General features: G+C 45.5%; 1 protein-coding gene across 1 annotated transcript; it reads left to right on the top strand.

The window, feature by feature from the left end:
• The first annotated feature begins 254 nt into the window (after window positions 1–254).
• LOC131286873 (uncharacterized) lies at window positions 255–12709 on the top strand. The gene is made up of 4 exons (XM_058315879.1): window positions 255–1168; window positions 6500–6635; window positions 6708–7243; window positions 12403–12709. Exons 1-4 carry the CDS (start codon window positions 255–257, stop codon window positions 12707–12709), a joined length of 1893 nt encoding a protein of 630 aa, XP_058171862.1.
• Window positions 12710–26710: the final 14001 nt, after the last annotated feature.

Here is a 26710-nt window from a genome sequence, read left to right as displayed (position 1 = left end):
CGATTTCAATTGAATGGAATTCAAGATTCTTAACACCACTGAAAGCAAAGGAATCTTGGGGTGGTAAAAGAAAAAAGCTGTGAAATCTATTGGTTTACGGTGCACAATGAATTAAGCTAAGTTAGTCGATGCAACTCAAAGGAATTCTTTCCTCAAAAAAGTAAAAAGTTTGGAGTTCCTTCTTTGGAAAAGAATCCAGTGTAAAGTGAGCCTCGTTCTGTGTGGAAAACATTGAACCCAACCTCGTCCATGGTATGGAACCGTCCACCTTCGACGACCAGATATTCGGCGACTTCACGAGCGAAACGCTCGGAACGCTGGCCGGCGGCGCGAAACCGATCCATGCCGGCCCGTCGCCAACGTCCGTCGCCAACGCCGCCTCCGGCCACGGCAATCTGCAGGTGATGATGGGCATCGGCCACTCTCCGACGCACGACGGTGGTGGTGGTGGTGGTGGTCAGCAGCAGCAACACCAGCGCCTGCCGGAAGTGAACAGCATCCTGGCGGTGGCGGGCTCGCCGAGCTACAAGACCGTCGACTACACGAACCTCAGCAAGGTGGAGTACCACCATCTGGCGAACGGGAAGCTGGACGGGCCGTCCTCGGCCAGCTACTCCCCGCCGGCACACCAGCAGCACCAGCAGCAGCAGCAGCACCAGCAACACCACCACATGGTGGCCGGCCCGAACGGCAAGTCGATCGAGTACGTCAACTGCAAGCTGGAGTACTACACCGCCCTGCCGATCGGCCACGACGCTGGGAGCAAGCTGGAGTTCGTGAAAACGCTCGACTACAACGGCAACGGGCGGCTCGACTATTCCACCTCGTCCTCGTCCTCGCCGAACGGCTCGAAGGTGCTGGACTACGGCAGCGGGGGCCCGGGGGGCGGCAAGCTCGACTACGAAACGACGATCGCAATGTTCCAGCATCCCGGGCCGCCACCCGGACCCACGGCCCAGCCGGGCGGACAACCCGGCGGACTGGTGGACGCGGGCGGGGCGATGCAGAAGCAGCGGAAAGCGGACGTGGACATGAACGGGGCGTCCGGATCGTCGACCCCGACGGCCACCACCGCCAGCAACGCGTCCCCCCTCGATGGCAGCGGAAACGGGAAGAAGAACGATAAGAAGAAAACGGACCCGAACGGGATCAAGAAAAAGAAGACCAGGTAATGGTGGAAAACGACTTCCCGGGCCCGATCTACAGGGTGGAAAATTGGGATGGATGTTATTTTTCGAAAAAAAGATCCTTAATGGGGAGGATCCTTCAAAAATACCCTACACACAAAAAATTACACACACACAAAAGACAGCCGTTAAAAGGTATATTCAGCAATTTTAAGCTTGGTTTTTGCGCTTCCTTTTGGTGCTGGATTGGAAAAAAAAAACACCAAAGGGCAAACACCTTTTTTTTGTCGCTCCCCTTCTTCGCGTGCCCGACGTGCTATGCAAACATAGAATTAAAGGATTATTTATTACCATGCCACGCGGCTCAACATACCCCCCCCTAAAGTGCCTCCCCCCAAAGGGTCGACCTTTGCCGATAATGAAACATTGTTAAATTCCCATTTTGACGTCCAACGCCCGCAAAAATAAGTATAAAAAACACACACACACACACACCCCCCGATGAAAAAATGCTCTGAATTGCGCATCAAATTTGCGATTCACGATGCCCCTTCGATGGGCTCGTCCTCCGACCCTTGACTCAATTAGCACCTCTCCACGGGCCGCAGGCCGTTATGCTACCCCGAATGGAAAATGCTCGAGGAAAAACACAGCACCAACCCCAACACACACACACCCACGCAACGACACAATGTGACAGGGTATTTTTTTGAGTGCAGATTTTATCGGCATTCATCATCGCGTGGGACGTTTGAGGGAGGTTTTGGTTTTTTTTTTTTTGTTCACCCTGGTTCGTTCATTTTCCCCGGTCCTGTTGAGGCATTCAACATTCGATTCGATCGAGAAAAAAAACACACTCACAACTTCCAGGACACATTCCGGATGGCATCGGAAACAGAGGGTCGAGTGAAAACGTTCGCCGTGGTGAATTGGGGTTTCGGGTAGAAAAAAGGAAAAAAGAACACGTGGAACAAAAAATGGGAAAATCCAACATATCACCACCGGCCCATCGGCGGACGCACCATTTCGATCCAGACAGAACGATTCGCAATGGAGATAGACAGTTCGTCAGACGATGCCCGACAGGCCCAACACACCCAACTGACGGGCCCGGCAGACGAATGCTTCGGCAACAATACGTTCGATCCAGGACGGCGCCATTAATTCTGCCCGCCGGCGCAGTTTTCCAAAAATTCGTAAAGTCATAACACATCCATCGGAATGCGATCTATCATCGCCGCACATTTACATTTGTGTTGTGTAGCGCTTTTTCTTCCTACGTAGGGTTTTTTTTTTGTTTTAAAACAATTTTGAAAGCAGTTTGGATTTCATTCCTCTCATTATCGATTGAGTGACTGCCTTCAGGCATTATTTAGAATGAATTTAAACTTTCCTGTTAGCAACGCTCTACGGTCGTTGTCAGTTGAGAACGGACACAAATAGCTGAAACAATAGTATTGGCCAAGCACAAAGAGAAATTTTGCCAAGCACAAGCCGAGATGAAATTTTATTTTTCATAAAAAGAATTCGCTTAACTATTCATATACATCACGGGATGAAAAAAGTGTTCCCAAGGTGAAAATTCATTACTTTTATTGAATCTATTTCATTAGAATATTTTTCCAGTCCCTTTACTTAGTTGGTAAATTCACAGTGAATTGAGCAAGGCATGTGGAATAAAAGTAATGGATGGAACTTTTCAATGTACAATACTTCATTTTTTAGTTGAAAGTTTATTTTATGTAATTCAATGCCAAGTCAGATCGTCAACGTCAAACATTATTGCCTGAAAAATGTTGCTTTAGATGCCAAATTTAGCACATAATTTTGTACATTTCGCTTGACCATAATTCTTCAGCGGTAAATTATACTCAGTGGCAAATGTGTAGAAACATTAAACATTTAATACATGTTTGTTTCCGATTGAATAACTCTAAAATCTTTTTTTTCTGTAAATCTTCAACCCGGATTATATACCGGACCATTCTTTTATTATTTCGCTATGGTGCTTAGCATTTATTTCTATAGGATACATTATAATAATTATTGTACGTCTGATTCCGTTCCAATATACTTCATCGGAAAAGGTTGAAAAATTCTACAGAATATTTGTTTAAGTAAAAATTTTACGAACTTGGCCCTTTGATGTTCGGGGCTCCCCGTGGCCGCTCAATCCGCGCACCGTTAAATCCGCCACTGATTATACTTCAATTTGCATCGTAAACCCGCTAGACATTTCCTAATGGTTTCTCTCAAAACTCCTGAGCGCTCACAAAAAAACTCCTCATTTTTTTATGGGCGGCCTGTAACAAAATTAGGGAATTGTTCAAGCACTCGGGCAGTTTTTCCAGCAGAATTACTGTAACAGACCGCTTCGGCCCGTACAAAAATGAGGCATTTTTCGTTCGCATTAAGGAGTTTTTGAGGGGAATCGTTAGGAAATGTCCAGCGGGAATTACTCTTTTAAAGTTATGTTGATTGAAAATGAATTTAATTTGAACTACACCAGTTGGTTCGCAGAGCACATCCCCGAGGAAAAGGACACTTTAAACTCGAAACGTTCTTCTAATTGCATCGTTTTACTACCCATTCTTCTTGCCCCCCTTTTTGGCGAACCACAATTTAAATTCATCCCATTGCGGTTGCACAAAAAAGGACCAGGATCTACACCATCCTTTTTTAGAACTGGCTAACAAATGATGATCCTACCGTGTTACTAATCAACCACAAACACGCGCACACACAGTCACACAAACACTACCCAATCGATGTTTCTCCGCCTTTATCGGATTAAATCGACCACTCCGATCCGGGGCCGGTGTTGCCGTGCGAAAAGCGGCCCAACCCAGAAAAACCGCTCCCGTACCCTCGTAACAAACGGCCCAACAACCATGTAATCATCATCTTACAATGAAGTAATTCGTCCGGGATACCCTTTTTTTCTGCCAACTTAGCTCTCCACCGGAGCGCAAACCCGATCTGGCCCCGTCGATGGTCGAAAGGGGGCTCTGATTACCGGCCTTCGGTAGTTGGTTGTTGTAGATTCGAAAACTCCGATCCGAAAACTTCGAGGGCCATTCACTCGCCGTCGAATAGCGCTGTGCTCGGTGAGCTGAACGGGAGGACCAAACCGAAAAATTGTAGGAAGTAAAAAAGTACTAACAAAAGGCCCTCGCAGAAAAAAAACACATCTTTTCGGTCACCTTCGTCAAACACATGCACCTCGTTCCAAGCACACAGGGAAAGAAGATCTTTCTGGTCAAGGGCTTTGCACCTTTTTGCCACTTTCGTGAACCTTGATTAAGTGTAAGTTATTTATCCGTTCCACGTCGGTAGAGCGCTGTGCAGAATGGTTAAGCGTGTTCCTTGGAAGGATACCTTTGGAGAACGAAAACCCGTACATGCACGACACCCAGGAATGTGAACCCTCCGGAGGGGCGAAGGAGGAAAAGTGTACGAACGGTGGGGCACCGAGGTCAGATTTATTTATTCTGATCAATCTCCTTGCGGAGTGTGTGCGGTCGCATGTTATCCAGCAATCGAATCCGATCAAAGGCTCGTGACATGGCGCAATCCATATTTGGTTCGTGAATGAACTCTCACGCATACCTTGGCGAAAAAATCAATCCATTAGAATGCAGTAAATCGTAGATCGAGGAAAGCCATGCCTCTACCGTACCGACGCCACCAGAGACCACCTTAAGTTGTATTTACACCGCACGGTTTACAGAATAATCCAATGATAAAGGAACGGCTCAGAATGGTAAAACATAAATACACATTACCTGAGCCGAACCCCAAACGGATGCCGAGTCTCCAATTCGGCCCAATTGTGTTCTACAATCAAGACAGATAGTTTATTTGCTGTGTGACTCTAAATCGAATCCTAATGCGGCCTTTCTGGCCGTTTGCGACAAAAGGCACCCCGTAATTTTGTCGATCGATTTTGTAATCCTTTCGGTAGCCTAATGAAAGGTAATTGTTCGAACAAACCAGAACCAGAATTTGAAGAAACAAGCCCAGAACGTGCGTTCTCGAAAAGCTGTGCCATATTTTTGGATCATTCGGAACTCCCTTTACATTCGTCCGGACAAAATGGACTATTAACAATTGGGCAAAACCTGGACAGAACCACTCGAACTCCGGCGCCTTAATGGTGTTTATGAATTTTTCGTGCCCCCTCCCGTTTCCATTGCAGCGGCCAAAGGTATCAGCATCTTCAGCGCATGACGGGCACATCGCTTGCCTTGTTTTGGTGCCCGAGTGGCTGCTTAATTCTTCCCCGTAAGCTCGACCCAGCCGGGAAGAACCGGGGAGACTGTACATCACACCGGTTCCAATCTAATTAGTGACTCCTGGAGCTGCATCTTTTGACCTGCCCGGGCGATAGCGTTGGTCCGGCGTAAGGCCGGGGCATTGTAGAGCGATAAAAATTTCATGCACGACCCCGAGAAGCAGCAGCAGCCAATCGGGAACCACAAAATCCTTGCAATCCTGGTGCAAACGACGGGGACGGGGTTCATAAAGAAACGGAGACTCTGGCATGGAAGGGCCTAACGGAGACATTAGTAAGAATCGGTACTAATTCCACCCGAGTGTGGCGTGGTCCGGGCATGCACTGGGGAAAAACATTTGTATTCATTAGCCGTAAGGGTCCGCCACCGTTGGTGGTGGAGGGTTGGAGGATCCAGGGAGAGACCGGGAAACCGGTGTTGCTGACCAATATTGTTGTTATTACCAAGTTCCTTTCCTTTGTGTGCGCGATGCGAAGGGCAAAGCCGGGCTGGCAAAGATGCCGTACACTTCTATTTAACATTCTTGGCCCACATTCCAGTTCGGGCGCCGGGCGAAGAATTGTGTGAGAGTAGGTTCAAGGTAGGTGGCTGCAAAAATCTCGCAGGCTTAGGCATCGGGGCACGAGGCGGCACGAAGTTCTGGTGCAAAATGCGATTAGAACGGAACGTCCGGTTGGTTTCGGTGTATCACGTAGATGCGAGGAAGCTTCCTCTTCAATAGACATGCAGCTATGCTTGTAGCTTCCAGCCAACAATGGCTCCGTTCTGGCCTTTGTCTTGCACTTTGATTGCGGCCAAACTACATATTGTTGAAGGAAGGTCTGCATGCTTTTCCCGTGCCTTTTTCCCGAGGCATTCGGGCAATCATTTGAACTTGCCTTGAGGGGGGAAAAGTGAATTTTACAAGCCCATCCGGTCATCCGTACCGCATCGAGCATTATATTTTGCATTTCGATAATGCTATTATATGGCTTCGGTCCGAGTCGGGGGCGAATAATAGCACAAATCATCGAGCATCACCGGAACGACACGCACTCACACGTACTCCCACTTTTGGCGCTTTTTCCTTTCCCCCAGGACCACCTTCACCGCCTACCAGCTCGAGGAGTTGGAGCACGCGTTCGAGCGGGCCCCCTACCCGGATGTCTTTGCCCGCGAGGAGCTCGCCCTCAAGCTGAACCTGAGCGAGTCGCGGGTGCAGGTGTGGTTCCAGGTGAGTAATGCACGCTTTTCCCCCGCAATGGTGCCTCCTAATGGGCCCCGCTCGTTCGATTGCTTTCCACAGAACCGGCGGGCGAAGTGGCGCAAACGGGAGCCGCCCCGGAAGTCGGCGTACCTTGGCAACAACAGCCCGTCGGCGCCGCTGAACGGTCCGATCGGTACGACGTTCGGGCAGTTTCCGCAGACCGCGACGGTGACGCCGCCGGGCAGCGTCGACAGCTGGTCCACCTACCAGGCACCGTACGAGCTCGGGCCGCACATTAACCTGCTGTCGCCGGCCGTCAGCCCGTACGGGTCGTACAGCACCCAATACGGTACTTACATGCCCGAAAGTCACATGTTCCCGGTGCGGCAGCACTTCGACTACGGCAGTCCGTCGCGGGCGGGCGTCGGCGAGCCGGGTGCGGACGAGCCGGGACCCCACCAGCAGCACCAGCATCAGCATCCGCACCACGGCCACCACGCCCACCACCATGCGTCCCAGCAGCACCAGCAGCACCAGCAGCATCAACAGCAGCAGCAGCAGCACCACAAGCCGGACCACTATGCGCCGCTCGACGACAAGTTCGACACGCACTGCACGGCCGGACTTCCCGATGGGTGAGTACGCGGGGGGAGAGAGGGGAGGGAGGGGATGCTTCTATCGGAAATGAAACAATTCCTACGATTATTTACGGAGATTTAGAGACAATCCACTGTGACAGGGGGGACATGTACTGTCCCGGCTCGGAACCGGGAACCCCCGTCGATGACAACGACGGCGAGTGAGGTCCGGGCGTCATCCTTCCGGAAGTAGATTGATGGGGCCACTATATGGGTCACACCGGGGATGTGTCTGTGTGTGTGCGATTGCGCATATGTGCCACACGTGGACAAATAAACCCACGTCGTTCCGTCCGTTCTACCTTGCCCGTGGATTCTCTGTTGCTGCGTAGGGCTATTGTGATTGTGGGACTATCCTACCATGGTACAAAGGTGAGCAGTTACGGACCAAAGGAATGGTCCTGAGTCCAGTCCGGTGATAAACCCGCTTCCGACCAGACAATGGCTCTAGGATGCCTCAAGGGTTTGCTATAACTTAATTATTCCCATTCTCGTTGGCTGAAGGATCTAGGAGCTGAAGGGCTCTAAGGAGGAAGTTCGTACAAGGATTAAGGTTATTTATGGGATTTAAAGGAAGGATTTTATGTAACAAAAAAACTACAAGCTAGTTGTAGTTACTTTGTCGGTTGCATGCAAGAGTTGAACGAACGCTCAAATATGTGGCTATCTACATTCTCTCACTATAAAAACAGTTCTCCATCACTGCCCACCGGTTTAAACACAATCCATCCGACAGTCCAATGCCTCGGGCAACCTTTCAAAACCCTCATTCATCGTGACGGCCGATGAGAAAATCTCTCCTGCCAAGTCTGCACCGGTTGGTCGTCCTTTCACTCCAGTGAGCTTAGTTGGCTGAAACGCACTGTTGGCTAATTTTAATCATACAACTGCGTATGACGACGTACCTGATGGAGTCACCTAGCATTGGCATGGTATGTTAGCTTTGATGGCCTTTGGAATTACAATTTCCACGAAGCGCATCGGTACCGATGAAATTCGACGCAACGCAGCATAAAAGAGCGCTGCAACGGGAAACGTTGGTTTCTTTTTCCAGGAAACCTACAAAAATTAGACATGACCGATGCAGGAAATACGCTTATCAGATTTGAGGAATTTATTCAATCCGGCAGTGGATGATTTAGTTGATTTTCAACGCTTTGACCGGAAGCTAACTTTTGGTTGGAAAATCGCAGCGATATTCAGTAAACTATGAATGCATGCTGCATACGCGGAATGCACTTAGGAAAAAACAAGGAAATTGGAAAATATGGGCATATGCTAGAAATATTATGCTGATCCTTGACCAGATTATGCTTGACCAGTATATGTATCATACTAAACGATAATGAAGCCCGACTAGGATGGATCATTTCTAGTTAGTATTTAAAAAACATTCACGCCCCATATTATTTTGTATTAAATTTCATGTAGCACCGACTATGGTCAAGAATTATTTTAGCTTGAAAATGTTTCATTTGCTCAGTCGAATAAAATCAATTAATAATAAAAATATATAATTCTCTTTAAAAAAAGTACAACGAGATACTCTAACCTTTTATGCCTTTATGTGTAATTATGTGCAATAAGTGCAATAGTATGAAATTATTGCGTTTCATTTTAACAGGATGTAAATGATCTCGTCCTAATGATCCATGCGTGTAAATATTTCATGACATAATTAAAACTATTTGCATATCTTTTTGTGTAAATGATTAGCATAGCGTAACACTGTTCGCTGGACAAGCGCAATTAATAACAGTGATATTTAATGCCTCAGTGCATTTAACGCATAAGTGCATTTAAGATGTATGAAATTTAATATAATTGAATGTAATTGTTTTTTTGTTCTCCAAACGAAATGACTGATTGTAAAAACTAATTCAAATAATCTCAAATCATGTTTATTTATGCACGATCTCTAATCATCATTACCATTGACGATTTATCGCCCCGAATCGAATCCCTCTGTGAACAAACCCTGCAGTATGACACAAAATTGTGTCAACACAAAATTGCACTTTTCGAAGAGTATTTCTTTTCAACACAAGAGGATCATGTGAGATATTTGAACCGCAGTATCTTCTAGTATCGTTACATATCATGCAACCTGCAGGTGTTCTCATGATCAGCCAATTTCGTACATCAAAACACGACCCCTGACCAATCAAATTCTGCACCAAAACCTTACGAAATGCTAAAGTTCTAACGAGCACAACTAATAGATACTGTCCGGCTTTTTCCCAGCCATCATGTTCACAATCAACAATTACAATCTCGATTGTTTCATCTCTTGCTGCGATGCCTTCTTCTCCTCATTTTTCATCGCTCGTACTTCATAGCTTTACAGTACGTTTTTTTCAACCAGCACCAATCAAAATGTTCGCTCGTTTGTTCGTGCAAGCGAGGCGCTGCAATAGTTTGTAGTGAAAATATAATCGAAATTTGATCAGACTATCGCAGATGAACTACCGGCATGTGAGTAACATTTGTAACCCCCCCCCCCATTTTGAACCACAACCTTCCACATCCGGCCAGCACGTGGCCCACACAAGTGGGAAAGCACATCATAACACAGAACTCGGAAAAACCTAACCGAACAGCTGCACCTTTTTACTCTCGTCCAACGGAGCTTTCACATATCTTGCCGGACGGACGACGGGTGGATTCGTGGTGGAGAAGTCCTGTTACCGATGAGCATTTTGCGACTGGCAAGTGTACTAAGAATTCATGCTGGGAGGGCAAACTTTCCCCAACCGGTCTACACCCCTCAGCATCCCTCTTTCTTTACAACAGGCCATCATCAATACGAGTTCAAGTTTTTCCTAGCCCCTTTTTGCCTGGATATCGATAAATTGTTGGAGACTTTTTCGGAACAAAGTTCGACGCTTTCTTTCAAACTCCTTGCCCGGAAAGACTCATCCATCTTATTCCATTTCCAACTATTTTTCCGATGCTGCGGGTACCGGGAACTGGAACAACGGCAAACTGACGTCCAGTTGTGTACGCCCTCTTCTAAAATAAAAAAAGAAAGGCCACTATTTGGGAACCGAGCAGCGAACCTGACCAAAGTGGACGTAGTGCCGTTCCGCAACGTGCAACTTTCAAACACTCGAAACGAAAAAAAAAAACAAACAACTACAGCTAAAGTGACGGGTTTCGGGGTGGGATGTTCCATCGATTCCGATGTGTGTGAAGGATTCACCAGTTCGCAGCTTTGCAGCGACACAGGATGCAACTTCTTGTGCAAAGTCCGGGAACTTTGTTTGCATTTCAAACACCTACCAGAGGAAGTACAACTGAACCGACGGAGCGTTGGCCATTCGTAGTCTTCATTACAAGTCGAACTCGCAAACTGCAAACGGCAACTGCAACTTCGGGTGCAACAAATGGTGATCACAACTGGTTGAGGAGCGCATTGTCTTCGGTAGTGGGGAGGGAAGGAGGGAGGGAGGGTGCAAACGGAAAATTGGAAAAACGGAACCGTGCGAAAGTTTGTCCCGAGCTTGTTTCTTTGTCGGTAACATTTGTTGCTCCCCAACTGATGAAGTTGCAGCAAGTCTTTACGAGCTGCAAAGGGTCATCCCGGTCGCCACCCGCTCACTGACTGACTCGTTCACGATCTCGCCGGTGGCCGATAATGAACGACAGAAGAAAATCCCCAAGTAAACATACACACACACAGTTGCAAACAATGGAGTTCTGATTTTCTCCCATCTCTGTTTGCTCGCCCCCTCCTCAGCGCTATTTGTAAGTCGCCAACAGATAATGGTACTTGAGTAAATGAATCCTGTTTAACCTTCGCCTCGGTTGTAATTTGAGCGCCGGTAGAAAGGTGGAAAAGATCGCTTTGACTGTTCGGCTGTGAAATTCGTGTACTCCTCACTTTGCGTGAAGAGCGTGAAAAACGTTGATGGCCCTATCTACTATGCTGCTGTGTGAAGATAATTAAAATTTTCCAGCAACTTACAAACTGTGAAACTGTCAACCTCTGTGATGGGGAGGGAGGGAGGGAGGGGGGGATTCAAGGAAAGCGAAGTCACTTTAGTCGGCTCTTTCTCGTGTCCACTTGAACTGAATTTATCTCCTTCCGGAACCGGATGTCCTCCCTAATATCGCGATAATGAGCACAGTCGGAAGCAACCGAGAACTATCAAAGTTTGATTGTTTGAAAAAAAAAAGTTCCTACAGAAGTACTTAAGCAATACGGTAGGAAATTAATCATCTTCGTGCGTTTGCTGAAGAGCGCATTAGGGAGAGATTTTAATTAAACGCTCATTGAAGAACTATAATTGAACAACATGGGTGGCAAATTGAGCGATCGAACCAGAGATTAAACATGACAAAGTACAGTGTTTCATTTCAATTTGCAATCATTTGAGAATGGTACTACTTAACTTGACTTGGGAAACTAATATGGATTTTTTTATTTGAATAAACAAAGTTCATAAAGAATAATTAAAAAGCTATGTGAAACGGATTGATTCTTAGATAACAAGGATATAATCTGTCATCGACATTTTTTTCCATATTTGATACGGATTTGGTTTTTTATTCGTTTTGAAAAATAAAACAATATTCCAATTTTGGAACATAACTTACACGAAGTGATTTCCCATGAACCCTGGCCAACTTGCTCTAATTTTTGCCAAAGTAAGTAGCACAAGTACCCATCAATACTTAGATTAATGAAAGATGTTTTGAACAGATCAATAACGCAAACATAAACAAGGACCAGAAACTGTTGAAATATATTGCTAATATGAAGTAAGTCGTGAATTTTATGATGGCAAAGTCTGGGAAAATCTTGTCAAATCGCTAAAGAGGGTTATGATAAGAAACTATAAATCTACGTTATTAAGGTTCGAATTTATTTATACACGATATTCGATCCCCAAACTGAGAACATGAGAAAACACCAACGCCTTTTTTGGCGAACCCTGTCGTAAAATTCCTGCAAGCATAAAATAAAAAGGAAGTGTACATACTTCCTTTCAACGACTTACTTGAAAACTACTCCCACTCCTCCCTTCTCATGTTTTAAGAGCGGGTCACCTTTCCGTACGAACGCCACGTAGCTCAATTTTTCACGATTTAAAAAATGCTCCTTTCTTCTACATATCACCAACGTTTCCCTTCTTTTCGCAACTCTTTCGCAGTCTCACGAACGGCAAGTACGTCGACGACACGAAGTACATTCACGCGGTCGACGTGCACTACAATCCGGACGCCGATCCAAAGTACGGCACTTGCCACCAGCTGGAAGATCCGGCGATGAAAGCTCACTACGGACCGCCACAGCAGACGCAGCAGCCTCCATCGCAGCAGCAGCAGCAGCAAACTCAGCAGCAGCAGCAGCAAGGTCAGTGTCAACCCGTCGGCGTGGACGACCCGGACGGGCTCGGTTTGGTGAAGGCGGAGGAGAGTGTAACCCACAGCTACGTACTTCCCTCTTTTTTGCCCTGATCGAGAGCATCAGAAAGGGTTCACAAGCATCATCATCATCGACGTCATCATCATCATCATCCTCGTCGTTCTCATCGTCGCTCCATTTGAGGCACCCGAATCGATCACGGTTCGACCAGTTCCGATCCCACTTCCACTAGGTTTCCCTGTCCCAATCCCCGCGTTCCTGCCTCCCGTTCGCTCCAGACACTCCCGTGGCTAACCGAGGAAAATCCTTTATTTCACCGTGATTGCTTTATCTCGAGGTTCGGTATTTGTTTGGGACTGCATTCATCTTCCTTTGTTAATCCTGCCGAACCAAACCGAACCGACCGACCGGTTTCATTATTCATCACTCACCCGTTTGACTATAGGGCGTATAGTGCTTCGGTTGGTTTTCGATCGTTTGTGGATCTATATATGTGTGTGCGTGTGTGCATGTGGGAAACAACCTTCCGGAAAATTTTCAAAAGGGTATAAAAGCAGTAAGACTCAATTGCCACAATTGAAACACCGATATCAGCTAGGATGTTTGGAACTATGTGCTCATCCCTAATTGGTAGTATTGAGGTTAGTTACTCAAGGAATGTGTTTTAAAATTATTTTTAAACTCTTAAAAATAATCCTTTAGGTCTTTTTAAATAAACCCTCCTTCGATACTAATGTGACGAATTAAAAGAGTGCTCTTAAGCCCCTCTCTTGATATCGACACAAGAGCTTAGCTGTTGCTTTCCGTATCGTATGAAATTCCGGAAAACCAGAAAATCGGAGTTGCTCGAAAAAAAGGCGAGCGAAAACACCTGCAATTTTAGGCAGAAAAGCTTCTCACCCACTCAGGTCCACTTTTCCGGTCTAATCAAATCAAACACTACGGCGTACCCCGAAGCAACACTTTCTGGGCAGTCGTTTGGCAAAATACCACTCGTTAGGTGGGGGGAGGGGGTGGTGTGTGGTTGAAAGAAGGGAAAGCACAACAAGTGTGCGTGTTTTTTTTTTTAATTTTCTTTTATCCAGGGCTATTGACGGGGGGTGTTGAGAATAAGGTAAAACCCACACACTAAAGGGAGATTTCCAGCGTTCCCGGGTCGTTTGTTTTAGTTTTCCCCCCACTTTTGAATTTTCATCCGTGTGCTTTTTTTCTATTGTGCTTTTAAACCATTCCAATAAGGTTTCTCTGACTCTGGACTAATAAATAAACCGATGGGAACCACCGGAGAGAGGCTCCCGCACGCAACCGGTTGGGCCGTGATTTATCGACACCACCCGGTGTGTCGGGCCGGGCTGGTTGGCTGGCTTTTCCTGGTCGATCGGAAAAACTTTACCCCCCTCCCGCTCTGCCAGAGTTGCTTCCGTAGCGGCCGCTGTGATCTCGAACGTCTGAGGGATCGATAATTTCGGTTACGGCCCGTGACCACACACATATAAAACCGATCAACCGCACACCGGCGAAGAGCGTGGTGTGCGCTTGCTTGTGAACGTGCTCCATCAAAGACTGTGGAAACCCCAAAATGTCGGTGTTTTCCCCGATTCTCCCAGCTGGATGGAATAAGTTTGACCGTTCTTCACCCGATAGCGGTTGGGGCAGATAACAGGGAGCAAAAATAGAAGTAAATTAAATTTTTCTTTTTCGAAAAACATTAAAAACAAATTTCACTAAACAGCGCTTCCGGCAAATTAAAAAAAAAACAACAGTCGACCCAAAATTCACTCACCCCCCCAAACGCTGTGAGGAAAGCGCGATCGGAAAACATTTCGCACGGAAAATCCTTCCCCTATCCACCTTAGAAGGGCCACCGGTCCGGTTGCGAATGGTGGAAAAACCGTTGGTGCGCCCCGGAAACACCGGAAACGGGGGAGGCCACCAACTGTCGGCGCCAACGACCGGCCGACTTCGCATGACCTACCCTTTGTTCCGGTTCAAAAGATTTGGCGGACGAAAAAAAAAGACGGCGAACAGCCACAGAAAAAGTACACGCGCTCCACCAGGTGAGGCTACGGGGTTTTGGTTTTCCCACCGCTTTCCCACCGGCTTCAAATACAATTTCGTGGCGGGGGAAAATTTTGTGTTTTTACTTTTCCCTACCCGCCCTTTCAACCCCCGCGATTGTTTCGCTCCGTTCGAGCGGGTCCAGTTTGGCGTCTTTCATTTTCCCAAATCAATCAACCATTCGCTGTACGTTTCCCGAAGTTTTCCATCTGCGCGCGCTCAATACTTTGGGGCTTTTTTTTTCCTGTAAGTTTCCGCCGATTCCTCTTTCCAACCACCGGTTCCCGGGTGGCTTAGGAAACATTTGGAGTCGTCGGAACAAATTTTACCCCAACCGGATACGTATGTGCTGGTGTCTATGGGGTATCCTTTTTGGGAAGCAAAATCCCGGAAGGATTCGTGTTTTTTTTAACACGGTGATATGCTTTATAGAAAGGGCGATTCGAAGAAACTCATGCATACAACGTCGGGGGTCTCGGGAGAGATTCAGTGAACCGGATGATGCTTCTAACATGTGCCGAAAATAGTCCCAACTCTTTGCAGCAAAAACCGTTCACCCTCCCGAAGGGTGTTTATTGATCGATGTTTATTTTAAAACATCAAGATGAAAGCTTATTTAAGGCGCACCTATTGAATTGCTCGGGACTGCAAAAAAATACCTCCACATGCGATCACTTGTATTGTTCCCTCGAGTCGTCACATTGTTACGGTCCACTAAGCACGTCGATAGGTTTTCTCGTACTTGTTTTCCTCAAAAACTTAATTAAACTAAAGTGCCATCCCGAATCGTTGAATAGTTTTTAAAGCTGATTCTATTAAAGGTAAAATGGTCAAGCATCTACTTTCCCCGAAGGCCGGAAGGGCGGTCTAACCTCTCCCGAACGCACTAGGGCACCTTGCGCCTTGATACACCTTCCCATCGGTGCGAGCCCTTTGACCATTAATTAACATCCCACTTTAGCGTCCGTCCCGAAGTCGTATGTTTTTCCTTCACTGGAAAGTATGAGTTTTGGAGAGCGAAAATAACAAAAAAAAAACGAACGAAACTCAAAGGAAAGCGTACACTTGGCCTGATGACTTTGAAGTTTTCCATCATATCGACGGACAATAGGCCCATTTTCCCGGCGGCCGGGCCATACCGGACATCCTGTCCCAAAAGAAAGACCGGCAACATGGGTCAAAATGTGTATTTGTTAGTTTTTTAGCTTTCGTACCAAACCGGGGCCCCTTTTCAACCTCTCGAATCTTAGGTAAACAACCGTTCGGGAAAGTTTTTCACCCACCGAACGGGTTTCGGCCCCCGAGGCGGCCCAATGCCGGCCAGCAACAGTTGGTAGTTTGGTTGTTGTGTAATTGAGGCCACAACGTGCCTAAAACTGCTCGTATGAGACCCGGGGCTGATATCGGGACCCGGGACGGGGCGGTTTGGAAAAGTTTAATTCTCCACGGATCGGTACCCGGGGCGGCGGGTCTTTTGGGGGGCACCGTGTGTATGTGTATGTGTGTATGCTCCGAAAGGTTCGTGAGTTTTAGATGGGTATATTTTTTTATGCCTCCTGTCGATTCTCTGCAGACTCGAATTTCATCCCAACGGAACGCAAGAATCTAATAGAAAGTCCGAAGCAAACACCCAAAGGCTTTGGAGTTGTTTACCACGCCATCTTCTCCGTTCACTATCGGGATTGGTTCTGTTCTGCCTCTTTCCCACAACTCCCTCCCACTACTTTCCAACTATCGTCATCATCATCATCCTCATCCTCATCACACATCGAAAACGCTTGTGAACCCTTATTGTTTGCTCTCAGTATCAACAAACTACATAAATTGCGCATAAAGCACAGGCGATCACAAATCGCACCAAGCCCTGGCCCGGGCGAAGCGGCGTGCTGTGTAATATAGGCCATATTTATTTGAGATCGACTCTCTCACGCCAATCCCATCCTTCCACGCCGCGGACGATATTTATTGATCCGCTCGGAAATGAACCGTGAACCAGCGCCTCAGTGCGAGGGTGTACACGGGCGGATCCAGGGAACGGAGGAGCGGGGAGGGGGGATGATAAATACATTGTAGAGGACAAAGCAGAAAAATTGAAATGAAAGAAGGATAAAAAAAAAAACAACGAAACCGATTTCGCAACCAAGCCGAGTAGAGTTGAAGTCGTAGTAATCGATTTCCGGGTGGATTCTTTGCGATGTTTAAAACGAAAGCTCGAATGAAGCGAAACAAAAAACGAACTCCGGTAGAATGTAGCCAGCGTTATTTAAGTGAAACGGAGGAGAAATTGATTCCGATGTACAAAGGGATGGAAAAGAGATGAATTCCAGTGCCATTTAAATGCGATCGACAAGCTGCAGCTAGTAAAGCAAATACGCGTAGTTCGCGATAAAAGCGAGCGAGCGAATGAAAAAGCGAAAATCAATTAGAACAAAAACATGAAGGAAGGAAAGAAAAGTCCTTAACGCTTAAGTTCCTACAGAGTGTCATATATATATAAATATATATATATATATTTTTTGTTTTGTATTCTATCTATGAAGCATTAGAGTTTACGATACTAGCATAAGTTCCGTTTATAGCCCTAGTCCCTTCGACAGCAAACATCACGACGTTCTTCCACCAGCTCGGGCTTAAGTATACCCGTTCCGGATGGGATTAGACCTAGGAGTAGCGTTAAGGAAACGAAAACGGTTCGACAAAATTGGCAGAACGAGCGTAAAAGAGTTGTTTTCGTTTCGGTCCGCAAAGAACCGCAATCGAAACGGGGCCGGTATTGTCGATCGTTTCGTTACAGCACAAGGCAAGTTGATTAGAAAGTTGGCGAGCGCAATCGGAGGGAGCGTGAAAACTGAGGAAAATTACTTGTACATACGGTTTCCACAAACACACCGCAAGTGCCCACACATCAACAGTGTCATGGCGCAACGATGCGAATGTGTCCGAATCCACTTTTCCACCCCACCCCGATCGTCGTTAGGTGACGAAAAGTGGCTAACAAACTCAGAACTCCAGAACGTGCCGAAAGTGCCTTACGGGAATGTAAATTGAATTCCTCCGAGCGCAAAGACAACCACCTATGATGCTCCGCCAAATCGTTGATTGCATGCACTCGGTGGCAGTAGCAGGAAAAATAAATAGATAAAAAAAGGAGCCAAACTCCCTCAGGAACTCCCCAATCCAGCCCGCCGGGCGATTTCAGGGAACGGGCCTAGTGGCATCGTCCGAGTAGCTGTTTGCCTGCACGAGCTAATAATTTGCATTTCGGTCCATAAAATGCTCCATTTCGGAGTAAAGTATTCTTTGAGCCAATGCCACGCTCCTGCAGGCACACACTATCAAAGTAAAACTAACGCTCTTCCGGCAAACTCGGTTTGGCTCGGATGTTTTCCGGATCGTACACATGCGCCCCCCCTCTCTCTCCTTCCCCTATTCGACCACCTTTCTTCGTTGCCACTCACCTTCGACGCGCAGCCGGGGAGCAGTAAAATTGTTTAAATCTAGTTTATATGTAAATAGATGCCACAACACGTGTAGCAGTGCCTCCGCCGCAAACTTCCGCCCGACCGCCCGTAGGAGTTCCCGGGAGTGGAGGATGTGAACAGATTTCATGGGCTTCCCACCATCCCACAATTATCATTCCACCCGGCGATGATGGGCATAATCATCGAGATAATCAGGAGTCGTGCAATGGAAGGATTCACCATATCCGCCATCTCCACCCGCATTCTCTTCTCCCCGTCTACTCACGATTTACACGATACTGTTTAGATTATAAATGTACACCTCGATTTGTGCGAGCGGAATATCAAAACTATGGCAACAGCGCCATACGAGCGGATGACGAGCTCCTAGCGAATCACGGATAGAACCGTTCCGGAAGCGAAGTTGTTGCTACAGCGGTATATTATATAGCCGGAACTAAATTAAACATTCCGCGGGAGATGAAACTAGCTGGCCTTGGGCGAACCATTGCTCAGCTTGTGGTGGTTGGTGTTGCTAGTGTGTGTTTATTTCAACGTAAGTGTAAGCAGATAATCGATGTAGCAAAGGTGGCCTTACATTTGCTGGTTGCGCTTTTCTTTCATTTTTTTTTTCGCAAACCAATGGTAGTTCGTTAAGTCCGTTTTAACGTAAGCCTTTTATGTATTTTATTGTAGAACAATTTTGTGACAATTTATTAAAGAAAAAAATACAGAGATTTTAAATATACTACATAGCTTGTCAATGTACAACAAATAACGAATTTAATCCAACAATAGGTCACAAATCTAATTAACGTAATCCGAAAATCAAATCAACATCGTCATTTGTTGTGCTACAGTATTGATACTTCGCTTTAAATAAATATCATTTCTATCTCCTACAAAACAATAATTCTCATTGATCTGGCGCTCAAACGCATCTCTCTTTTTAGTCACAATAAACTATCAACATAAATATTGTTTATACGCTTCTACTTCTCTTAATGTTTTCCAAAGTCCGAAAGAATCTTTTACAAACTTTCACAGAGCAACGTAGTGGAATGGTAAGGAAATTATCAGACCACGAAGGAAATATTAACTCACTGTAGAAAATGCAGTTCTAGTGACTTGCTAACTTATGGAGTTGGTTAATGCAAGAACCTAAATGACTCTTTGCATCGATTTTGCAATTCATGTGGTCTAAAGATCCTAGATGAATGGTTGAAAATGGTATTTTATAAATCAATATAAAGTTTTAATTTCCAGTTGCCCATCATTTCAACAAGCTCAGAAATTTCAATATTTTACCGTTGAAACCTCTGGCTTGGCTTATATAGAGAGAACTCTTTTTGAGTCATGGAAATTCAAAATTAATTTGCTTCATATAAATTTTTCTACAAGAGGGGTTTTCTTGGAACGAAACCTATACGACATTTGTAGCAATATGAAGGCGCTTAATTTAACCCTCAGTGGATCAGCAGAATGCAATAATCATTTCGAAAGAAATTTTCTGTGGCACACCGCTTGTAAATGTAGGATAGTTTCCAACAACTCAAGCGCCAGCAACTTCATTCAAAGCTATCCAAAATAGTAGCTTAATATCAAATACCAACTGGAACGGTATCAAGGAATTACAGCTGCTAAGCGGAAAAGGTTCCGCAAACCAAAGGCAAACGAACCTGCTGGCATGGTGAGCTTCTGGGAATGGATAGAGCGAAATGGATTGGCTAGAATCGTCTCCGTGGTTTCTACCACCATGGAAATCACTACGAAGCACCGACGGTTTAGTTGGTAACAACCTATACCGTAACAAGCTTACTCTGTTTCTCTTCTTCTCTTTTTAGTGCTTGTGTTTATCTCTGGGTCCGCAGTGTAAGGCCCACCCGAGCATCCCAGCAGCGAGAGGAACGGGCCAATTATTTGGTGGAGAAGGTTGCCGTAAAGTTGTCAAACAGCAGTGATAGTGGATGGGTACAACAAACGATGGTGGCATCATTTGTCAAATCGGTCCCGTCCCGACCGGCCGGATGGGTTTGGGGTGGCTGCCGCCGGGATGTCTCGTGTGAACTCGGGACAGCGGAGGTCCACCGGGCACGACCGGAGCATATCTGGTGCAGTTGTAAACGTTGTACGGATTACTTCCATTACTCAAAACACGCAGTGAAACAAAATGTTCTACAAGCTATTCGGAGTATAACCCTTTTGCCCATTACATTCCCTCCTTTGAATTTGATGGGGTAGTTTTCATACGGTGCCAGTATCAGTCGACTGCGATGGCATTGTCATTTCATCATTCTGGAAAGGAAATTAAATAGTTGGGGCAGGACGATTTGTGTTTGTAGTTTGGTAAGTGATTCGCATTTAAAATAAATTCGTTTGCACCCATTTCAACCGTTTCCATAGACCCTCTTCAATGACGTTTCTTTACTTTTATTCATTCAATATAAATAGTAACGAGTAGCAAGCTGATAGTGTCTGCTGATAAATAAATGGGACTCTGCCATTGAAATGAAATAATAATTGGCTATCCACGTTAGCACCCCCGTGGGAAACGATAATACGGTATTATCTTTAAATGGTTGCATTTTAATAAGCTCGCCTTTATTCGACCGATTCATGCAAGCTGTCCAAGTATCATCGTGCCTGGTTCGTTGTGGCCCGGTACATTATTGCATGTCCCCCCAAAGAGCGAGAACAATTATCATTGTTCGATAATTCAATGGATGCACCCCTTGGTCGAAGCGATTGTGACCGCGGGGCGAGATTAGCCTTTCGAGCGCGCCTTTTCCGACACTTTCCACCGGTTCGTTGCGACCGACCGAACAGGCCAAAACCGACCCGGAACAAAATTTCAAACGACTGAATTGACCAATTCGTAACGCAGCACCGTATGGCACCGTACGCTGGAACTGGCAACTCATTCGCTCCGTTCGAGCCGTTTCGGTGTTGCCTTAATTTATTGGCCGGAAATTAAATTTTCGCGGCATCGACCGATAGAAAATTGGTCCAGTTCAATTAAATCACGTATTGTCGGGCAATTGTCGTCAATCGGCTTATTGTGTTTTCCAACCTTCACGGCAGGATCTAAGGGAGTCGGTCGGCGGTGTCCTTTGGAACTCGTGCACGGTGGGCAAGGTATAAAACGTTAGCCCTCATTGGGGCTTAAAAGAATAAGTTTTGTAAAAACAAGCAAAATAAAACAACAAAGCTTTCATCGACATACCAGATTAATAAAATTGAAACATATCAGTTTCATGTGAAACTGATGAATGAAAAGAATGGATGAAGGAGTCAAACATTGAACATCCAAAAAAAGTGAAAACATAAAAAAAAGAAAACGTTGAATATAAATAAACAATATCTATACTTTCATAACCTACGCTGAACGAAGTAAATAAGTGATACCACCAGGTTTTCCGGAAATATGTTCAGAATTTACCCAATTTAGAACTTTATTTCAATCAGTTTTGCCTATTTTCGGCGGTCGTAATTCTATGAACTTTAAAAATATATTGCTGAATATTAAAAAACTGTTTGAAACAATAAAACAGCACCAAATGCAATTTAAAGATTTCAATAGTATGCGAGGGACCCATTCTTTTGGAATAAGATTTCAATAAGCTTTAATTGGTGTTGAATCGAGTCGTTGAAAAAGAGGTAAATATCAAAACTGATCGTAAAATCTACCAATCTTACAGAAATCCGTACTAACGATGACGGATAAAAGAATAATTTATAGGGAAGCAACGAACCGGAGAAGAACAGCAAAACAAATTTGTGCAGAATTTTATAATGTACACAAATAGATGATTCATTATGAGATGGTGATTTGACAATTAAATGGTTGAGACCTACAACACTCAGCGGTTGTTTGCAACGTTGCCCGATTAAAGTATCCATTCTTGTTTCAATCTATTTTAGACACACGAAATGCCTTTTCAAGAGGGAAATAAATTCCAATGACCAATCACTTGCATGGTAGCTTCCCACTGTGCGATACAAAGATCACATCCCCAGGCAAAATTGGAAAAAAAAACTGCTACTATCACCCACCAGCAACGAACGGCATCCCTCCAATCTATGCAGGGGGAATGGAAATACCCACAACACTCTAAAACGGTCAAACTATTTGTGTGCTGTGGCAAAACGACTGGGCGCCTCCATCGATTGCATCGACGACAACCGGTTGAACTGTCACAAAACCATCCACCCCGTCAGCCCTTTGGTTTCGGCGGAAAAGTATCCTCATTAACGAACCCTAAACCCCAGCGCCCCTACGATCCACCTGCTGCCAAATGACTAAAACCACCGGATTGAAATGTCCCCCCCTCGTTCGATGAGCGTAACGAACGGCAGCGGCAGAAACGCATGGTACGATGATACTTGCCCGGCCGCTCGTTGTCCAAAAGTACCAGGTTGAAGGGCTTAAAAAGGCCAAAAGCCCCCGCCACCCACCGCACAACGCTAATTGAAACGCACTCTTCGCAGGCCCGGAAATCGAAACGCCGGCAAACCACGACGCCGATCCCACGGTCCGGAGTCGACTGACAACTGATGAATCGGGCGTGCGACCGTGTGTCTTGTGTGTGTGTGTGTGTATTGAATATTGGTTTGGAATTAATTTATTTTAGCTCTAATTTAACGTGCACCTTGCGCGCGGCCCGAACCTATGCTGCCGCGTTTGAAACCGAGGACGGGGTAGATATAATGGGTTGACAAAATTGCATTATGATGCAGCAGTCCCAGGGCGCACTGCTAGGCGTACGGCCTGCAGCATGCCGGATCGATTCCCTCTCGTGTTGGACGAACGCGGATGCCGTCGGGATCGGATGCAAAATCGGCTTTTTAATGCGCTGACACTAATGGTGTACGTTTTGTTGCTGTCACTCGCGTCCCGGGTTGAGTGGTCCCGCAGCTATCGGTGGACAGAGCCATCGAAGTGCATCGAGTCGGTTCGCTTCCGGGAGCGTAGCCGGCGAAGCCACTATGTCAGCATCGTTGTTTGCTTACTTCGCCCATCGCCAATCCGTGCGCGTGTGGAATCGGTGCGATTTTGCTAATATCCTACCGTGGGATGTCTCAAACCGGTCACTAGCTCCCTTCTCTCTTCTTCGCTTTCTGTTTCAGTGGCTTGCAACTTGATCAAAATAAATGGCTTTTACTTTAACTATCTATTTTTCAAAGAACATTTGAAAACAACACGTGAACCGATAACACAAAAGCACTTTCCAGAAAAAAACGGTTCTGGTAAAAACCATAAAAATGAGATTCAATAGTAATAGCAATAAACAATTCCTAATGCAAGAATGCCATACTTTCAAATATAATGGATGGTTAAATTGAGGCTACTCTAAAAGATACCGAATTTGATATATTTATATACTCTACCAAACAATTCAAAATTGTTGTATCAATATATGAGGTTCAATCTAATCTGTTAAATTAGATTACTTTTGAACTAGTTTACCTTAGGCCATACCATTAATTTACTTATAATGATCCGCGAGCAACTTTAATCGGAATTTACAGATAATTAGAAAACAAATACAGTTCGTAATGAAGTAAACCATTTTTTAATGATGTATACTATTTCAACAAAAATACTACTACTGTTTGTACTAAATATAACATATTTTGAGTACATGAAACGATCTAGTACACAGAGACAATTTTACTAATTTTTAACAAGAAACAGTTTTTCTCAAGAAAAGTTATTTGCTTTGAATTTTACTTACATCAACAAATAAGTTTTTTTTATATGGCACGACAACCCCAAGTGGGACAAGGCCTCTCTCCGAGGGGGGTTTTCGGTAACCGAAAGACGGTATATTATAAATCGGTGGTCAGCCGTACGTAATACCGGGGGGTGCCAGAACCGAGATTCGATCCCACACCTGTGGCGTGGTGTTTCCTTGCGCTACCGCTGCGCCATGGGTTCCCCCAACAGTAGAAAATGGAAAAACTTCACCAAAAAATATATGAGAATACATTTAGATGTTTCGTAACATCATTTGTGAAGCTTATACTTTTTTTTCAACATTTCCCTGCCCGAAAACAATGTTGCCGAATACTGCCCTCGATAACAGCTTGTCCGGATGAGCTCATGCTCATCCTAGTCCTCACTTCGTTGCGTTATCCCTCAGTTTCTTTTGCCTAATACCATGCGTTCACTAAATTGCTCCTCCTCTCCCCACTGCCACCCTCTACGAGGTTCGCATTCATTTCGGACCGGTCATGTTCCAAATCCTACCCCAATCAGGATCGGCATTCAAACTTGCATACCCGTTCATTAGTGCACCCGGGCACCACGGAATGGTGGGAACGGCCATTCCATCACACGATGGTTCGCCCGGTGGACAGCAACTCGCCCACTTGCCCTAGCGTCCCCTCTCGCTCCCTCTTGCCAGTCGAGTCCAGCCACCAAAAGCGCTCCATTAAATCAATCCGCCACGGTGACCGAACCGGGCCGACGGGTTTTCAGTGGTCCGTGTAAGCGAAAACCCTCCGTGCGGACAACACTTGAAACAAATTTCACTCCATTTCCGCCATTTTGGCTACAGCCAGAAAAAGAAAAACTACGACAGGTTGTCCATCCGGCCCGTGTGCTTTCGGCATCCCTCTACAGTGCTTTCGGCATCCGGTTCCACTGGACGGAGTCCGTTTGGGTTGAAAGGATAGTTGCATCGCCCTGCTGCAATTCCCCCTTAGCTCCACGTGATGGACAGACGAACGGACCGGTCAACATTATTATGGAGTGACCATTGCACTTGAACGGCAGCTCGGAGAAGGCCTCGGGCGACGAACAAATACGCTCCTTTCGATGGCAACGACGACGACGACGATGGTTTGCAGTTCGAGCCGCCCAATGGCCGTGTCAGACTGCGTACGGTTGGCCACGTGCTAGGAAGCAGACCGGAACACTGCCAACGACAGCTCCGGAACGGGCGACCTGACATGCACTTGGGCGCCCGGCTTGTAAATGGGATACCGGTAGAGCGCCCGTTCGATGGAACGCGATGGCTTTCTGCCTAATCTGACAATATTTTCCAACGACCGTCCCCCCCTCCCACTCGCCGCGGATGACCGTGGAAGCCCCCAGGGCGAAGGGCGAAGAGCTGCCGATGGGTCAGAGGTGCGTGCAAAAATCACTCGTTTCTTCCGTTTCATATTGCCGACATGGGCGCTTCACACAAATTGGGCTTATTCGATTCGGAACGAGTTAGACACGGTGTGTGTGTGTGTGTTCGTTTTTTTGTCTCCCCATGCTTCCGTCCGCCTTTCATTTGTATTATCATTTCGTTCAAAACCCAAAAAAAAAACAAGATGCCAACACTCCGGAAAACACTCTCGTGCACTGGCGGACCATGTTCCGGGGCATGTTTCGGGCGCGCGCGAGAATTGTTACCGATCTGCGCCAAAATAGGCCGGCACACGTGTTAGTTTTGCTCATCGTCCGTGCGGCAACATTTGGGCAAGCGAAACCGTTTGCATATTCGTTTGTCCGATCCGAATGGGGGCCGTATTACTTTCTTCTGGCGTTCTTTTTGTCTTCCACCCTCCCTGCTTCTGCCGCTCGTTATTATCTGTGCCGGCTCCCGATGGTCTCGGCATTAAGGGGGAGTACTGAATGAGAAGCTTTTTAAGCTCGTGTTTTTAAAGCTATTTCAATATTCCAAGTGGAAGCAGAAACATATAAATTTTGGTGGGAATACTTTGGTTTAAGGAAAAATAACTTCCAAATAAATTAAATCGTGAGTTTCTTGCAAAATTTTAAATAGATGTGCGTATTAAATTGATCAATAATGTGATAGTGTTTCAGCATAATTTAATTATATAAAAATCATGTGCTGATACAAATATAAAAAAGAATCAAAAATCCAAGACCTATTCCATTTATGCTCCTATCACATTTATAGTGCCTCTATAGAGATGCTTTTATTTTAAAATATGCATATGACTTTTGGACTTTTTTTTCGATTTACAATTTGTTAACTTTATACTTCATTAAACTTCAGTGAAACCAAAAACAAATGTATTGCACATAACAAGAATACAATTTAATTAAATCATGTAATTGAAACGAAATAATAATTTGTAAAAAAGTTTTTGCAATTAGCTTTAAATTAATTTTATCACATTTAGTATACTAATATTTTAGTTTTTTAAATTTGAAATTGATTGCACATAACAAGAATACAATTTGACTAAGTTGTTTAGTTGAACCAAAAAAATAATTCGTAAAAATGTTCCTTTCTTATTTCCAGCAGCTCATGAGTTGTTTTGATAATTTTAATTTAAAATTTCGTCGTATTTCAATGTCTAGTTCAGTTACCCTCCTAACACGTATCGAGTGGAGGGGGCGACATACTGGACATACAAGTCGACTAGAAGGCATGTTTAGAAATAAAAACTGAAAAAAGGCGAGGGACAGCTACTCGTCCCGAAGAAAAACCTCCCAAAAAAGCGGCAGTGGCGAAACGGCTGATGAAATTTCACATTTGCATACAAATCAATTATTTTTCTTTTTCGCGCTGGCGTTTCGACTCACATAAACGTATGCGTGCCGTCGTACCC

This window comes from Anopheles ziemanni, chromosome 3 (genome assembly GCF_943734765.1).
Source record: "Anopheles ziemanni chromosome 3, idAnoZiCoDA_A2_x.2, whole genome shotgun sequence".
In the NCBI taxonomy this organism is placed as follows: Eukaryota; Metazoa; Arthropoda; class Insecta; order Diptera; family Culicidae; genus Anopheles; species Anopheles ziemanni.
Note: the sequence above shows the minus strand (reverse complement) of the source record. Positions and strands in the feature narration are given on the sequence as shown.

What these genes read in the sequence shown, in the direction of transcription:
- LOC131286873 (XM_058315879.1), top strand. Translation starts at nt 255, where the DNA reads ATGGAACCGTCCACCTTCGACGACCAGATATTCGGCGACTTCACGAGC. An exon ending in GGGTGCAGGTGTGGTTCCAG is followed by an intron (nt 6,636 to 6,707) that starts GTGAGTAATGCA and finishes TGCTTTCCACAG; the next exon opens with AACCGGCGGGCGAAGTGGCG. An exon ending in ACGGCCGGACTTCCCGATGG is followed by an intron (nt 7,244 to 12,402) that starts GTGAGTACGCGG and finishes ACTCTTTCGCAG; the next exon opens with TCTCACGAACGGCAAGTACG.